Source organism: Pelmatolapia mariae, linkage group LG5 (genome assembly GCF_036321145.2).
Source record: "Pelmatolapia mariae isolate MD_Pm_ZW linkage group LG5, Pm_UMD_F_2, whole genome shotgun sequence".
NCBI lineage: Eukaryota > Metazoa > Chordata > Actinopteri > Cichliformes > Cichlidae > Pelmatolapia > Pelmatolapia mariae.
Window position 1 is genome coordinate 10,503,860 of NC_086231.1, and position 18,194 is coordinate 10,522,053.

Consider the following 18,194-nt stretch of genomic DNA (forward strand, 5'->3'; position numbering starts at 1 on the left):
GTGTAAATAGTGAGATGCTGAAGATGAAAATAGTTTATGGGGTGAAAAGAATAGGTGCATACCTCTGTTTGGAACAGGACACCAAGTTAATTATTTTACTCAGACTTGATGTTTTGGCTTTTTTGTCAGTACCGTCAGCAGTTCCAAATACATGAGTACATATAACATAGTTCACAGAGTACATAAAGAGACAAAGTACCACCACATTGCTGCTGAATTGCTAAATTAAAGAACACAGTTATTTTCGCACAATTACATCAGTCAAATCAAGTAAAAAAAATCTATTTTCCAGTTCAGCTCACCGACTGAGCAGGCGAACATATGCCATATGGCTGAAATGCAGCATCCTGGGTTCAAGTCTTACCCACGGCCCTTTGTTGCTCATCTTCCCCTGCTCTCGCCTCCTTTCCTGTCTACTCTACACTCCAAATAAATGCAAAACTCCCCCCCTTAAAAAAAATCCACTTTGAAACCAAAGGGGAAAAAGGCGGTCCTTAAAACCCCAGATCCTGTATGAGAATAATCATATTCCAAAAGACATTCTCTGTAGTGTAAAGGTTATATAAAATTATATTTCTGACTGAAACTACTAATCAAAAATTCCAAGATTAGAAAGGCATACAAAGTGTCAGAGCTTGAAAACCCTACCTTAATTTAACCAACACTGGTTGTTTGCCAATGCTTTATGTCACAGCTTTTTAAACTTCACATTTCCTTTCATAGTTCCTGAAGCAAAAACAAGATAAAAAGATATTCCCACACTAAGAGAACTTTTGAGTGAGTGCCAGCATTATGTTTGTTTTGACACTTACTGTGACCGATGAAGGTTAGTTTATCAAAAGATGACAATTTATAAACATATTCAATTTCACTGACTTTCAAACAAATGTTTCCTTATGGCTCAAAAGTTTAATTTCACTTCTATTCTATCCTATTTATATGATGCCAAATCATAATAATAGTTGCCTCGAGGCACTTAATATTGCAAGGTAAAGACACTTCAATAACACAGAAAAAGCCACAACAATTAAAGGACCCCCTATTAACAAACACTTGGTGACAGTGAGAAGGAAAAACTCCCTTTTAACACGAAGTAACCTTTGGCAGAACCAGCCACAGGGAGGGACAGCTATCTGCCACGACCAGTTGGGGCTGAGGGGAGGAAGACTGGACAAAAGCCAGACTGTGGAAGTGAGCCTGAGTTTAACAACTAATGATTAAATGCATAAACACAGAGTTATGCAGCTCAAAGTAACAGGGCAAACTTTCGTTGTCAGAGTGCATAAACACAGAAAGTGAAAAGAGGTGAATGAAGAACAAACACCCAGGGCATCATGGGAAGCTGCCAACAGCCTGAGCCAAGTGCGGCATAACTAAGGAAGGATTCAGGGTCACCTGATCCAACTACGGTTAGGTCTATAAATATTTGGGCAGAGACAACTTTTTTTATAATTTTGGTTCTGTACGTTATCACAATGAATTTTAAATGAAACAACTCAGATATAGTTGAAATGCAGACTTTCAGCTTTAATTTAGAGGGTTGAACAAAAAGATTGCATAAAAATATAAGCAACTAAAGCATTTTAAACAATACCCTTCATTTCAGGGGCTCAAAAGTAGTTGGACAAATTTGCTGTCTATTTGTAAGCCTTTCTGTCCAAAGTTTAGTCTCCAACAAGAGAAATGGATGCTCATTAAGATCAGATGACTGACTTGGCCATTCAAGAATATTCCACTTGTTTGCTTTAATAAACTCCTGGGTTCCTTTGGCTGTATGTTTTGGGTAATTGTCCATCTGTATAATGAAACACCACCCAATCATTTTGACTGCATATTTCTGGAGTTTAGTGTTGTTCACTTGGTTGGCTGTTGTAAAGGGATTTCTCTTCATCATGGAAATGATTCTGCGATCTTCCACCACTGCTGTCTTCCGTGGACGTTCGGGTCTTTTTGCATTGCTGAGTACACCAGTGCTTGCTTTCTTTCTTCGGATGTACAAAACTGTAGATTTTGCCCCTCCTAATATTGTAGCAGTTTCTCAGATGGGTTTTTTTCTGTTTCTGTTTTTCTGTCTGTTAGCAGCTTAAGAAAAGCTTGTTTCACCCGCACGGAGAGCTACTTTGACCGCATGTTGTCTGTTTACAGCAAAATCTTCCAGATGCAAGTGCCACACCTCAAATCAACTCCAGGCCCTTTATTTGTTCAATTGACAATGACATAACGAAGGAATTGCCTACACCTGCCCATGAAACTGCCTTTTGCGTCCAATTACTTTTGGTGCCTTTAAAAAGAGAGTGGCACATGTTAAGGAGCTAAAACTCCTGAACCCCTCAATTTGAATGTGGATACCCTCAAATAAAAGCTGCGTCTACACATTATGTCCATTATATAACTATAATTGGAATATGTTTCAGTAAACAGGTAAAAATTAAACTTTTGTCAGTGTCCAAATATATATGGGCCTAACTGTACTTTAATAAAACAGTAGAGATGGTGTCTGTAAACCCATTCACTTGTAATTCAGAATATGCCATGATGGACCTGGACAGCTTGCCAGTACATTAAAAGGGCTAACACAGAGGGACAACTAACCATTCACACTCACATTCAGAAAAATAGTCAGTTTAGAATCACTAACTAACCTACTAAACATGTTGTTGGCGATTAGGCTAATGAAGGCTAATGAATTTTGTTAAGTTGACTTGGCTTTAGAATTTGTTATCAAAAAGAGCTAACAGGAAATACGATAAGACATGTTTGGGTAACATGACATTAGTGTGACTACAAAATACTTCAGATAAGCTTCCACATCCAAACAGTTCTGAATGTGTTCTACTAGTTAATTATCTAATTCTTGACTACATCCCAGGGGAATGTAGTCAGTGTGTGATACAGTACACCGGTAAACATTTGGGAGGCGTGTACCCACTATCAAATGGCTTATTGTTAAGTTCAGTCTCAAGGCCTTACATGTGTACACTGTGTGAGTGCATGTGTGCAAGTTTCATGGGTGAATGTTTGGCAAAACGAAGAGGGTGTCCACTGATAGTAAAGTCTTTGTGGTAGTTTAAAGACATGCATGAATGAATTCCTAATGTCTGTTGGAAGTGCTGGACTGTGACTACGGAGAAAAAAATCGGATACAGTGAGCCCATAGAGTTTCTTTAAAAAAAAAATGCCTTGGACATCCGGCCAGTGAAGCAGAAACAGAGCCCTAGCACAAAATGCAAATTACTTGGTCAGAGGTCCCTTAGGCCCCCCAACTCCAACCCTCCACCCTCCTGTGTCCCCTTTCTATTCTGCTGAGAGTATAGAGGCAGTGTGAAATCCATCCTAGAAGGGGCCATTGTACGCTGGGAAGCAACCGTCAAACTGGAATGGTTTAGGCCGGGATCAGGCCTCTTTTTTATAGCTGAAGGCACTGGAGAAGTGTGCAAAAAAACCCAGCCAGTAGGTGTTTTGGGTCTAGGTTGAGCCACCAATCCCTCTCTCATCCTTCCTGGTGTCTGTCTCTGAAATTGCTATCATAACAAGGCCTCATCCTCTGTATCCCTGCTGGCTATTTGAGGCAGGCTCAGGTTTAATCGTCCATGATGGTGTGTACTCTGCCAAAGGGCCACACGGGTATCTACCATTCCCATCCTTTGCTCTTCTCCTCCACATTTTCTTGTCCATTCAGCTGCCCTTCGTGCCGGACTGAGAGACAGAGAGGCACAAACCAGCACACCCACCCCCAACTCCACTCCATCAATAGCCCTCTTGGACAAAGCTGCTGTCTTTGCAACATGCTAACCATGCTGAGAGTGGAGAGTGAGAAGGAGAAGAGACAGAATAAAAGGATAAAAAAAAAAATAAGACAAGGAAAGGGAGAACCTATTTGGAACACAACAAATATGCCTCTCACCTCCTTGTCCTCAGTAGTGTGTCCTCCGAGAAGCTTCAGGCACTCCCTGATGACCCTTTAATCCTGGTAGCCTCCCATAAACTCTCAGCTTTTACCACAGCTCCAGTTCCAGCACACTCATCTTTATAGTCTCCTGTGAGGGCTGCAAGTGGCTGAACACAGATTGGAATTCTCCTGTCCTGTTTACTTTCCCACAACTTCTCCCCTGCACCGTGTGTACAGTTCTAGATGAGGTAACCTTCTTTGCTCCCTCCCCTTTTTCGCTGCCTCTCTTAGCTGCCTGGTTCGGTTCCTCCCTCTGTCTCCCCTCTCTTTTTTTATTGCCCCCACCCGCCACCCCTCAGCTCATCCAGTTTCATTTTGTCCTTTCTTTGGTTTTTCTCCCTCCTCCCACTCTCCAGACCCCTGCTGCTGTCCAGACAGCGGCACAAAGCGGGGTGAGGGTTCCTCAGTCACAACTGACCAATAGCAGATTGACAAAGGCAAGCATGCAGCCAATTAAATGCCTAGGGGATGATATTTTCACCAATCAGGGGCGAGATTCAGACAAAAAGGGGTTGGACTAGAGGAATTAGGGGCAACGCTATCTCACAGCACTTCCGTGTGGGATGAAGGTGTCTGTGCTAGGCAGCCGGTTAAACAATAGATGAAAAAATACATTTGGTTCTCCAGCAAAGTAATGCTTAATACTATAATCCTTGTGTTCCCCCCACACCACAAACAGCCTGTGTGTTTAAGGTGCGTTTATATAACTCTTTAATACGGACTTTAAAGAAGCAGTCTATTATCTGAATTGAACATAAATGTATATACGTTCTTATTTATTATTATTTTTGTTTAGGTTAGACACATTGAGAAGATGGGAAATAATCCCTTGCATTCTAAAAAACAAAAAATATGGACTTATTTTAATAGCAATTTTTATATGGGTTTGTTTTAACGCTAGACATTTTGATACACAACTTTTGACATTATGAGACAGAGCTGGCACTCAAAGAATCCTGAACTGAAATCTGTGGGTAATGGGAAATCACACCAAAAAAAACCCTTTTCTTTTCTTTTTTTCTTTTTAAATCACATTTGACTGACGATTCTATACATGCACATTTTATGTCTTGGTGACCACAGACCAAATTACATGCAATTTAGGGTAACTGGTTATTCTAAATCAGCCACAGAGAGTGTGTCATCTGTCTGCGCTAGCCCTGTCATGTTTTGGTAATGTGTCCAGGATGCACTACAGTGAATATCTGAAACAACATAGGGAACTGGTGTGTTAGTATCACAACGGAAGCATCTTATGACCATGTTAAACACAAACTATCAGCATTCATAATTACTTAACAAAATAAACACCATCATTAATATTAAATAGGCTTCAAGTATCCTAAATAAAGGTACTCAATTTGAATTAGACCAGGGTGATCAAACTCCCTTAAGTTCAATGACCCAGTTTGACTTTAAGTGAGCTTTCTATAATGACAAGAAATACAGGTAAACGCCCATTTAATTTAATAAGCCAGCTTATTATATTGTTATATGCTTCACCAATCACAGCAGATCTACAAACACACATCCAGAGTGTTTTTGGACAAAATGATTTTACAATTTGACTACATTTTTTTGAAAGTACATTTTCATTGACCTGATGACAGTTTTAACATTCGCCATTTCAGGGGCCAGATTCAACCCTTCGGTGGGCCAGTTGCCTCTTGGACTCTGTGTTTGGCAGTTCTGTATCAGACTTTTACTTTTTATTGTTACATTCATTCATTCACTTAATATTTTGGCTTTCTTTTTTTCAGTCTGAGTACTTCAGTATTTCTATTTCTGACAATAATCACATTTGCAGTTCTGCAAGCTCATGCACATTGTGACATGTGCTAGAAGTCGCTGCATATGAACACAATGTAATGTGTGAGGTGAAGTGTAGACAAATGTCATTCGCTTTGATTATGAAATCCTCAGCTCAGTTATTTATCTGCATGCTTCTTCAGCTGTCTCCAGACTGAGTACAGAGCAAGAACTGACCAGAAAATATTCTGTTGTTCAGAAGATTTATTAAAACACATTGAACAAATACACAGAATACAAATAAAAAGATGACAATTCACTTTTTCATTCAACTGCTATACAGCACAAATATCAGTACCATAACACTGCTTGGCGCTCATTGTCTGTAAATGCCTGATATACTACCACCTCCCAAAAGTGAACCATCAAACGCTTCACATGCTGTGCATTCACTGCAACAAAGGTGCCTTTTAACAGGGTCTTTTGGTAGCTTTTGAAGCCACGTTAATAAGCATGTGCATACATTGTTAACATATTGGTAATATTAGACTGAAGCCTTTTTAACAGACATTACATTCATACTGACTTCAGTTTGATTGCATTTCAGTGAAGTATTGTGTTTTTCGACGTCATCTCATGGTCACAGCTCCAGAGGAAAAGGACAAGTTTTTGATTGATGAGCACATACGGTGCACATAGCAGTTCTATGGCAACACCATCCAGTAAACATTCATCTTTTTCAGTTTAATACAAAAATCTATATGACATGGACTTATCTCTGAAAAATCTTTCAATTTCAACAAGTATTTACATGTTTCTGAGGTTCTGTCTGTCAACCATCCATGTCATGGTCAAGTAGTTGCTGGCATGAACAAAAACGGTAACGAAAACAGCATCGATTCACACTAAAAAAAGCGTAGTGCACTCAAGATTAGTCTCATGATGCTTTCCAAATTGTAATGTTTTGAATTTGACTTTTAAGTCAAAGCATTTCGAGAAACGATGAGTGCGATACAAGCTGAAAAATGAAGAGGGAATCAGAAGAGAGCACCTAAGGACAACCATTTGAACTGGCAAAAAATACACTCACCATAAATCACTATTTCTTCACTTTAGATTAGTCAATAGCAATTATCCTTTCAGCATTTTCAAATAAGTGCCTTGGCAATGGCGTAATAATAATCATAATACAAACATATCATTGAAAAAAAAAAAAAGATAGATTTGTCAATAAAGATTTGTACATTTAGTCCTAATATTTTTGCAGTGTGTTAATAGAAAATCAAATACGTGTGAATTTATAAAAAGACTGTTTTACCAGGTGCACAGTCACTTTAGCACAAAATAGTAGATGGAATGAGTAAACATGTAGTAGCCTTATCACCAGGTAAAGCAATAAATGACCACATACACTGTTACTAAGGAGGCTGGAAGTGACGACATCATCTGAAAGCAATGATGGTCCTTGAATGCTGATACACAGAGAATATTACTTCAAATGAAAAGCTTTGACTGTGACACCACAATTTACAGTCTTAACCTCTGCGGAGGAAATGCACTGCAACAAGAACAAATCATTCTGGATCATATCCTTTAATGGCACCAAGTGACCAAAAACATTAGATTTAACCTCAACAAAAAGAGAAGCAAACAAAAGCGCAGTCTGCATCAAATGCTAAACTTGAGGTGACATTGCACCATAAGCACATGTGTTCTTATTTAGTCCTAACAATTAAAAGGGAACTGGGAAAGTCCCTGGGATATAAGAGGGATAAAACTCCACCCTCCATTCAGGACTCTGGTCTCGGTAACACTGAAGCCCTGTATGTGGATGTACCAGATGGGTCCCTGTTTACAATGAAGTCCCACCGGTCATGGCCCCAGGGTTAAGCTCTACAGCCACTACTAACATTCAAATATAGAAAGAATCACAAATATTGTACCATACACAGAAATACTCAGTCTTCTCTAAAATGCATTAAAAATCATTCTTGCCACTCCCAAAGTTTTCTCTCACTTGATTTTCATGTACAACGCTAAGCCAGGCTTCTGATTTCATCCATGTATGTTTACATGTGTTCACTATCATTAGACATATGTGAGGTAAAATAAACAGCAGTCTCTCAGTATATACAGTACAAGAGGCCAATGTTCCCAGGTACTGCAGTCAAGTCTCCCTGCAGGTTTAGCAGAAATTACTTTCTTAAGATTACCAGCAGGTGGCAGTCTTTAGAGGATTCTCCAAAAGCCTGTGTCCAGCTACTGCATACATGTTAATAGTTCTTGATGCTTTCAAATCAATATTTTCTTCACAGGTTACAACATGAATGACAAAACACAAGTTTATTTAAAATAACAATACTGGCCTTCAAAAAGCAATCTCTTATCAAGCTATGACTGTAGACATCCTCGACTCCTCCACTCTTCACAGGGGACAAGCTCCGGGGGAGCACAGTCACAGTGTACAGTAAATAGGCAGATGAGTAAAAGCAACTGAGTGTATGCAGATGAAAAGAATTGAGGCTGGCGCAAATAAAACACACATTCCAGAATCAGAATGAGCCCCAGTCAAGCGCGCCAGGAACTCGGTGCCACCAACTTGCTCGAGTCTTCCACTGTAGTGCAGAGCGAAAGAAAAAAAAATCCTCTTTTCAAAGAAGCTGCTCCATTTTCCTTCCTAAACCGCAGCTTTCCATCACAGGTAAACAAAAGCAAACATCTACTGAAATACTTCTATAGGATTCTTTAAAGATAAAAGTGCAATTGTTAAGATACATACGTCTGCATTAAAAAGTTAATTGCCTTATCCGTAGAGAGAAGAGAGCTTGACTTTTAGATCTGGAGCTAGGAAGGAGCAAGAGAACAAGGAGAGAGTGGCATAAGAGTTGGTCAGTAGTCATCCATTGAGATTCCATCCCTGGGAGTTTCTGACCTGAGGTCAGTGTTACAGAGCTGGTCTAGTCCTCAATACAGATGACATCACTAGGTTTGCCTGATTTGAGGTCAGGCGTAGCCACGTCCCTCAAGGAGTCAAGTGACTTCTTGTCCAGATGGCTTGTAGGGGGTGGGGGGCCATTAGAGGAGACTGAAAAGAGAAGGGATCTTTTTTTTTAGTGGTTCACTGAAACAATATGAATGTGAATGTTTACATTTTTAAAGCACAATGAGAATTTTGCCAGATGGTATGAGACAGTTGTTTAAAGGCAAAACAAAGTCAGTAAATTCTAAATCTATCTTAAAAAACAAAACAAAAATTAGCTCTATGACAAATTAAAGCTCTATGACCAGCTATTTATAAAGCTAGGTCATAGGCCAAAGTGCACAATGGACATCTGCAGTGATGTGGGAAGATAGAATTTAGATAATGTGACTATTTAAAACCTGTGGGTTTCTACTAATGTTTCTACTCTTAAATGACTGCCTATTAGCATTAAGTAAAGATGGCAAGAACAATGATAATACGTTGATTAACATGGATTCTTGATTAATTAAAATGATCCTTAACAATCACTTGACCTATCTAAGCAGTTAACAATGAAAACTAGTGCTTCTGCAAACATATGCAGACTTTTGCTTGTAGCTTTTTATTGTATGTTTGCCAAGGTGACATCATTTACTGTACATGTAATCTCTCAGTCTATTGCATATGAAATTAACCCTGGAGAACCCATGGGGTCAGAGCCAACCCCATTGGTTTTCTAGGGAACCCATGGGGTCAAATTTGACCCCATGGGTTCTCCAGGGTTAAAATGCCACCCGTGTTGTGTGTCACATATGATATAGTGCAAAATGTTGATTGTTACCGCTGACGTAAGGTCCTAAGGGCATCTGACTATAGTTAACCATAGGCTGTCCGCCTGGTCCTCTGAATCCCCCTCCAAAACTGCCGCTGTACATCTGGGAGCAGCCAAACCCACCTGGACTAAACGGCTGAAACACACACAAAGGATTAGTCATCCTGCTGTAAACATCTTTGTGATTATAGCAGGTATTCGGTATGAGTTGTTTTTTTTCTACTATACAGCACTTAACAGGCTTGAGTTGCTCTGTAAGAGAAGTTTTCTTTCTACACCAGCAAAGTAAACACAGATAAAAGCGGAGGAAAGTGTGTCGACTGTCTCATGGTCAGGAAAGCGTTGTCATAACAACCAAAAAAAGACTGTCAGAGCACATGGCCACAGAGACTACTTGGCTGAAATGATCCCTTGTATAACAGAACAAAACACACACTCTACAGCAGAGAGGAAAGTAAAGACACAACAATTTTTTGTTAAATCCTCTGGGAGCAAAATGTGGAGCACAGTGGTGAAAGTAAACAACTTAAGGGAGATTTTTCTTTCCCCATATCGCACCTGAGGGAAATCTTCCGTGGGGAATAGCGAGCCTAAGTTTGAGATTTCAAAGGAATAGTGTGGCTGTGTAGTTGCGACAACGGAGAACTTCAAAGGTTTTGGGACACAGCTTTTCCTTTTTCTTAAATTTACTTAGCCAAGTTGCCCACTTTTGAGCCTTAACCTGTTTTACAGGAAATGAGCTCAAATAACTTTAATTCCATTTTTTTTTTTTTAAAGCTTTCTAAAACCACCTGATCTCCTTGACAACCACGCTCCATCTCACCTGCTGCGGTGGAGGTTCATTGCCTCGGCTGGTGAGGCGGCTCAGGATGCTCCGCTCAGACATCTGCAGCCTCGCCGACACCGGTGGGATCCTGGACAGCATGTTGGGCAGTCGTGTCACATCTGCTTTCATGTCACTCAGAAGTTCCTCCAGCTGGTTCAGCACTGCAAGAGCACGAACACACACAAGAGCAGTTTCACTTATGTTAGTATTAAAAGAATGAGTGAGATAAAAGAGATAAAATGTCAGGAAAATGCATGTAAAACTTTTCCAACACCCTGAACAAAATTAGTGTGAACCTCAAATAATTAAAAAAGCTAATTTGTATGTTCCAGGACCTGAAATTAACAACTGCCAAGAACTAAATGCCAAAACATTTTTCACTGGCAGACAAATCAGTGAGGGTCACAGTCAGCATCATTTTGAAACGATAACATTTTAACGCCTCAGTTTCAATCAGTCTTTGGCCTCTTCCCAAACTTTCATCCTACTAATCACTGTAAGCATGTTTTAATGGTGAGTCAAATTAACATAAAATGAAGCCACTGTGTCAAACAGGATATTTACTTGCTGCCTTTTAGAAGCTCTTCACAAAACAGTGGAGTGGAAATATCTGTAAATGCTTCCTTTGGCATCCTGTTTACTATCTGGATGGATGGAATTTACTGCTGTCTCCATTTGGAAAAAAAAACATGTATTATTAACAGGTTATAGTAGCTTTTGTGTACTAGTAATTAGTGAAATGAGATTGATACTGTTTCAAATAACATAAAAAAAGACTTTTTAAAGTGTAACTGCAGAAGTTTTTTTCACATGTTATAAATCTCTTCTAACCCACCCACCCACTCCATGACACGCTAACCAGCCACAGGAGCACGCTCAGTGAGAGACTGAGGTGACCTAAATGCACCACTGAATGACATACGTAGAGCTGTTTGTATTATTGGAGCTATTTTGCAATTGTTTGCAACATTTGTAACTTTTTATATTGGCGTTTTAACTTGTTCCTTAGTGTTCTTACTGTCTTGGAGCAACTGTGACCACATAATTTACTCTGGTATTAGTATTCTGATTCTAACAACACAGGACACTGTGAAAGAAACACAAATACTATTTATTTCATAAAATATGCTGTCTCAGTTAAAAAATAGTGAAGTGCTGGTAATTCTAGGAAGATTTTAGGGAGGTTCAAGTTAATATTTCCTCCTACATCTGATCTGAAACAGAACAAAGCACAAACAAACCAGTTACTTTGCATCACAAAAAGCTATTTATCAGCACTGGGTAGCTGAATCTTGCCAGGTTAAACTGTTGCTGTTTTTGACACTGGGCTGCGGACCTTTGTGCAGCACGGCGTTGGCGGGTTTGTTCCCAGCCAGAGACTCTTTGGACAGGTGCTGGTGGGACTCGGCCAGACATTCCACCTCGGCAAAGCGAGTGTTGAGTGCCATGGCAGGGTGACTCGGGTCCTGGGTCATATTCAGGTAAGCTGCCCGCCTCAGCTGCTCCTCGATCACCAGAGCCTGCTCTAACAACTACAGAGAGGCAAAGTAACAAAGAGAAGTGTGTAAGAAATGCAGACATAGCAGGGAGATGCAAACTGGTTCCATTTGTATTCAGATTATAATTGTGTATTATTGTTATTTGTCTGTTTTTTTGTTTTAAACAAAAAACTCCACACTTGCCTTAAAGCGGCGAGCCAGGAATTTGTTCTTCATTTCTAAGTAGTTGCCCTTATGCATCTCGGTCTTGAAAGGCTCATTCAGAATCGCATAACGTGGATCATTCTGAATGTCTTGCCAGCGAGCGTAGCCATGTCTGAGATAAATTCACGGTCAAAGAAAGCAAATGGGAGCAAGAAAAACCTCATAAAATTCTTCAAATAAAAAGGAAGCAGGAAAGCGTAGTTCTACATCATCCTCACATTTTGTAAATATCAGCTCCGCAGCTACTTCTGTCATAAGTAATTACATTGCTCTGCCATATGCTTCTCGCTCCTCACTCTGGAAAAAAGGATACGTCACGATGCCAGCCAACAGCCAGTAGTCATGGCGACGGTGCCAGATGTCATGCATCTTTCCAGAAGACAGCGCTGCTCGCTCTTCAGTCTGCCAGAGGGTGTGCAGCTCTGACGGCGTAAGAATAAAAACAGGGTTCTTACAAAAATACAAAGTAATATCCCTTATGTCTGTAACACGTAAAGAGAAATAAGAGCATATAAACACAAACAAAACTTATATCAAAACAAAGATAAATCAGTGTGACACCTGAAATAACCTGCAGTAGAGATTCTGAGTAAACCAAAGAAAACACGGGAGGAAAGAGAGGAAGAGTGGGAAGAGAAAGAATATCTATTTACAAGGTGCAGACTTCACTCTACAGTCTGACGATATGGATAGCTGTCTCAGAAAATCAGACTCAGAAGACTTCCATGATGAGGTTATAAGTCACAATTTCTCCCAGTGACACAACATTTGTCAGTGACTTTGTGAACTCAGAGTCTAATTGATCAGCTTTATCTCATATCTCATATGTTGATATGAAGGAGTAATGTGACCAGAGTACTGCAGGTGACACCTGGTCAGTCAGCACCAGGTATATTAAGGACAAATAACAGAAATCAGATTGATTCTTACCTGTAAAACCTCCGTCAGCAATATTAAACATGAACTTTGCTTTGAATCCATTTTTGTCTTCCTTCCTGCTGTCGTCCATCTCATCCAAAGTGTCCTTGTCTCCATTTAATCGACCGTCTAATGCGTCTTCACTCTTTACATCATCTGCAAAAGTTACAATTCATTAAAATAAATATCTGTGGTGTATATAGTGGTATATATAGCAGAATAATCCTCCATCTTTAATTTAAGGAGTCATAGCACGTTTACCTGGCTTATTTTCCTTGTCTTCAGTTTTTGCCAGAGGAGAATCAGTGTCTCCTTTTTCTGAGGACTTTTCGGTTTCTTTGCATGGCTCCACTGAGGATAGAAGAAAAAAGAATGAATAAACAAAGCACAGCCTTGCAGATGAATAAAATCTGAAGTACACAGATCATAAACCACTCACTCTTAGGTGAGGTGATAGTGGATTGCGCCTCGGACTGTTTGAAAGCTGGCTCTTTTGGGTTAGCAGATGGCTCCGTCTTTGTGGAGGGCGACTCGGTTCTGTTCCTCTCATCTCCTGTTTTCTCCTCTGAGTTGCCCTTGTTCTCGTCACTGTCAGTTGCCTTCTCGGGTGCAGATGCTGGCTCAACAGTGGAAGCCTGCCGAGGGAAAACAGACAGGACAACAGAGGGAGAAAGGATAGAGTCGGTAAAGGGCAAAAAGAGACAAGTTAAAAGGTGTCGGAGTTTGACAAGCGTCTTCTGAGAATGATGAGTTATGGTTACAGTGTGATGACCCATGAGATGATGGACAAGACAATAAAGGAGAAAAGAAAGAAAGTGGTGGTTAAAGGGAGAAAAAAAAAGGACTCACTTCCTGCTCTGACAGTTTCTTGCTCTCTGGCTCTGTGGTTTCCTTGTCCTCCGCAGTACCCAAGAAAGACTCCGTTTTTTCTACATTCCAGAAAACAACAACTCAGCTCATTTCCAGTCATCAAGTGATACAGCATGAACTTTACTTTAACATTTAGAGGAAAACAAAACATGATCAAAGCAGACCTTGTGGGATAGGAGTGCTGGGCTGAGTAGCAACAGGGCTGGCTGGCACAGGCGTGTTGGGATCAGAGGATACACTCTCATTCAGTTTCTTCAGCTCCATTCCAATGGGAATCAGATCAGGAGAACTTAACTTCCCATTTACATGCTCAAACTCTTGCACCTACAGTAAAAAAAAAAAAGAGATTCAACTGTAATAAAAAGAACATCCTATACTTTCACTGGATGTCCTACATTCTTTAAATAAGGCATTAGGAAGAACTCTATTATAAAATTATAAAGTACATGTAGCATAATTAAGCACTAGTAAAATATTAATTCTGGCTCAAGCCAGATGGACCAGCTCATTTTAACTTCAAACTTAGCCTAGTTATCATGGCAACTCGGTTTTTCAACACTTTTTAAAAACTTCATTTGCCACAGGCCATGCACAAAAACATTAATAGAAAATCTAATTTTAAACTGTAGCTCTCATAAGGGAAGAGCTGTATTCTGCCAATTGTAGCTACTTGCTAGTCTCTATCTGTAGTACTTGAGCAGGTAATACACTAATATTATACTTTTTAAAAATATTGTAATACTACAAATAAAGGCTACAAGTTTACTATGTATAGATTTAAATAAATGAATTAATATAGCTATTTTTATTTGCTTTATACAGTAGTGTGCAAAAGTCCCAAGCTCACCATAACTTCTTTGTATTTTGTTGTTAAAACTGGTGCAACAATTTATTAAAACACCTGTTATCATACTTGGAAATAAAACATATAAAGACAGATAGTTAGAAAGGTTAACAGTTCAAATGAGCCTGAAAGTCAATATTTGGTATGATCACCTTTATTCTTCAACAAAGCCTAAACTCTCTTAGGCAACTTTCTTCTAATTTACTTAAGTAGTCTTCAGGAATAGTTCTCCAGGCTTCTTGAAGGACCTCAGAAAGTTCAAACAACATTTCATCACTGGTCCAAGAGTGATGTACGTGCTGTTTGCTTGTACTCACATGCCAGTTTTAGGCAGTTCTTGCCCAAGTGAGTCAAGATCTCGATGCAGGATCAATAATTCAGGTAAGGAAATCCCAGAAAGTTCATTCTGTTTATCTGGAAACAGAGTCCAGATGAACAAAATCAAACTTTTAGTGATTTCCAAATGACTGAAGAAGTCATTGAGAGTCTCTTCATCTGGATGCCATCCATATGACTTCTTTGGCCCCTCCATCCCTTGAGTTAGGTGTGTTTTTATGATTAAATTGTTCATAGGTCAGTGTTAAAAGGTTAAATAAATAAAAATAAATACTAAAAAAAAGAAAGAAAAAAAAGAAGAAAGAACTATTGTAAAGGACCATTTGTAAGAATTGTAAGAAGGTAAGAAATCAAGGGTGGCTCAAGAGATTTGCACAGTACTGTATAATATAAAGAAAAAGTAGTATTAGCCTGTGATCCTACATTGGCGAATATAATTGTGGAAACTGTATTTAGTAACTTTCTAACCTGAAAAGGAATAGCAACCGTTCAGAATTTATCAAACACTTTACATACAAATCTTCATTCACTTCAGTCTCAGATGTATTCACTGTCAACAAATCTCCAAAAAACATCTTATTTTCCGACATGCATGATGTTCAAAGCAGGAAAAAGTTTGTACCCAAAGATTACACTCCCCCTCCCCCCTGCTTTGGCTTCGTCCAAGATGGGCTGACCTACTTTTTCTAATCTCAATGTTCCAGCAAAGGAAGAAAATTTCTTTGGCTGAATAATCGGTACCTTTTTCCTGACAAGGGACATGACTCCGATCCTGGTAAGAACATGCTGACGAGACAGCCCCTCGCGAGGGACTCCATCGGCAAAGGTCTCTGCTCCATCTGCCCCCGGCTCACATAAATGTCTCATGAACAGAGACACGTAGGCCCTAAGGAACACAAATATTTCTATAAGGTTACCAGCACAACCTCACATTTCCAAACCTCTACTAACAACTAGGGAGGTAGCAATAAGCTTGTTTCAGACATGGACTCCTTTCCTGTCATATTAACGTCATTCAAGAATGCACACCCTGGTCGCAGAAATCTCACTGTTTCGAGGTGATACACTGCCATGTATCACTCTGAACTCAAACATGTTTCTGCTGTACGACATGACATTTTGGAGAATTCCCTAAATAACAACATCATGAGAAAAAACTTAGTGTGAGACACCCATTTTCAGTGAGTGTATCACACTCTCACTCTGCCCAAACTACTCTCCTGACAGTATCAAAGCTTCTTCTTTAGGAAAAGACGATTATATACATTTCACAGGCTTTTTATTACACGCTGGACACGGTCCGAACACCACAGCGAGTGCTGAAGATGTTTGCTGCTGGAAGCACATACATACCCTACCTTTCATGCTAGATTTGCCTTATTCACCATGTTGTACATTTTTACATCTATTAGAAACTGAAACTACACAGATGACACCGTGTACTAGACAGGTGCACTGTTACACTACATCAGCATGTAAGCTACATATAGGATGTGTCATCTCTAATCATTAAAGAAACTATCAATACATTGCAGACAGCTGAAGTAAATGCTAATGCAGTGTAGTGAGTCGCTTTGTGTGCTGCCAAATGTCACACGTAGCCCATACCTCTGGCTCATTATGTCAGTGTTGTGGGGATATTTGAATAGGTAAAACATAATGCCATCACTTCAACTGGCTGATTGAGAACAAGGTCAAAGTAATAGGTTTGCTAATAGTGTTATTGGCTGCAATAGCAGCAACAGGAGTGACGTGTTATAATTTGCAGGCATAAAATTTTAGAGTTTTAACAACCTGTGGGCATTTTCTTTCCCACTGCTCCAATTTAAAGTGAAATTGGCAAGGCCGACCTTTACCAACGTGATATGAGCGATCTGGAGCATTGCCATGGGCTAGCAAAGTATAAACAGTTGATGAAAGAGCCAAGAGCTGCCACTTAATATAATGACAGGCCCCTCTCGAGAAAAAATTGCACTGTGTGAAAACAAAATTACAACTGATTCAAATAACGCTACTTGTGTCATAGTTGAAGAATGAATAATATTAGGGCTTCACCTGAACTCGCGCTCACTCTTCCCTCTCAGGTCCCTAACTAGCCAGTGAGAGTTGAAAGCATCCTGAGGGGGCATGCCCCAGCGCATGATGGCATTAAGGAAGGCTTTCCTCTGACGAGCGTTGAACCCAAGGACCTTGAAATGATGATAATGAGAAAACAGAGTAATAGAGATGTTTTAGATAAAGAGGTTATGAATTTAAAAAGTCAGAAAGAAGCAGTAGAAAGACATAAGAAGTATTCCCTTGTACATTAAAACAGTTCTAAATTATACTTGTGGATATGTGTTTTATAATGTAATAACAGGGTGAGAATTTATTGATCCTGATTTCTCATTTTACAGAGAAGCACATGATCAGCTGCAGAGCAGTGATGCTTCCTGACATGCTGCTCAAAAATGTCAAATTTTCTTCAAATGAGGAAATATTCTAAAGTGACTGATTACAAAATGATCTGGTAAGACAAACAATTAAAGTAAGCCAATACACTTGAAGATATGTGAGGACTTCCTGGAATTCATACCTCGATACTGCCTCCAACCCGAGCCAGTAAGGGTGGAAGAGGTTTGTCTTTCTCACTCTTGAGCTGCCGACGTGATTGTCTGCGTCCTCCTACGTAGAACAAAATAAAGTCCATTGTCAGAAAGATGGGCACATGTAGGGACATGTATAATGACAGAAATAATACAGTAAGAATCTGTTTTGTTTATATTCAAATGTGGCTTATCGTGTTTTTTGCTGCCTACCTTCAGGCCTCTCCTCGAAATCTTCGTCCTCGTCCTCGGACCCCACGGAGTACTCCGACTGATTGTCTGAAAGATCATCCTGCCATTCTGAGCCACACATCAAAGAGAAACAGTACATTGCATTCGCTTCTGTTGGTGGCCACCTGAGGGCGCCATGGCACTGCAGATTACTACAGACCACTACAGACGGGCATGCACATACTGTACCACTTCAGGCCTCTGGAAGTGAAGTGAGGGTTGGCAACTATGGCAGGCAATCACTTTAACTTTGAGTGTACTCTAAGCTACAATGAGCTTTAAAGTCTTTATTCACTCTTAAATAAAAGTTCAACTGCAGGACAACTACAATCGACAGGACGCTGAGCATGCAAAATTACTGCAAAAAGGGGTGCTTTAACACCCATTGA

General features: G+C 39.8%; 2 protein-coding genes across 5 annotated transcripts in view; both read right to left on the minus strand.

Moving 5' to 3' along the window:
• arhgef10la (Rho guanine nucleotide exchange factor (GEF) 10-like a) overlaps positions 1–4,233 on the minus strand; it is a 111,346-nt gene extending 107,113 nt beyond the window's left edge. For 2 of the 3 annotated variants that reach the window (XM_063473624.1, XM_063473625.1), the window contains exon 1: positions 3,905–4,232. The gene's annotated coding sequence lies outside the window, so the exon portion shown is untranslated. Of the gene's footprint in view, positions 1–3,904 lie in introns of all 3 variants that reach the window. The other variant, XM_063473623.1, reaches the window with a different exon arrangement.
• Positions 4,234–5,975: 1,742 nt separating this feature from the next.
• Positions 5,976–18,194, minus strand: part of chd5 (chromodomain helicase DNA binding protein 5) — a 36,938-nt gene continuing 24,719 nt past the window's right edge. Inside the window, exons 26-40 of one of the 2 annotated variants that reach the window (XM_063473627.1) lie at positions 17,788–17,853; positions 17,565–17,653; positions 17,045–17,178; positions 15,731–15,875; positions 13,974–14,133; positions 13,789–13,868; positions 13,379–13,574; positions 13,201–13,290; positions 12,952–13,095; positions 12,335–12,443; positions 12,001–12,133; positions 11,655–11,850; positions 10,316–10,479; positions 9,502–9,628; positions 5,976–8,783 (exon numbers count right to left, since the gene is read on the minus strand). In XM_063473627.1, the coding sequence (XP_063329697.1) occupies positions 8,656–8,783; positions 9,502–9,628; positions 10,316–10,479; positions 11,655–11,850; positions 12,001–12,133; positions 12,335–12,443; positions 12,952–13,095; positions 13,201–13,290; positions 13,379–13,574; positions 13,789–13,868; positions 13,974–14,133; positions 15,731–15,875; positions 17,045–17,178; positions 17,565–17,653; positions 17,788–17,853 (1,961 nt within the window). In that variant the 3' untranslated portion in view covers positions 5,976–8,655. Of the gene's footprint in view, positions 8,784–9,501; positions 9,629–10,315; positions 10,480–11,654; positions 11,851–12,000; positions 12,134–12,334; positions 12,444–12,951; positions 13,096–13,200; positions 13,291–13,378; positions 13,575–13,788; positions 13,869–13,973; positions 14,134–15,730; positions 15,876–17,044; positions 17,179–17,564; positions 17,654–17,787; positions 17,875–18,194 lie in introns of both variants that reach the window. The other variant, XM_063473626.1, reaches the window with a different exon arrangement.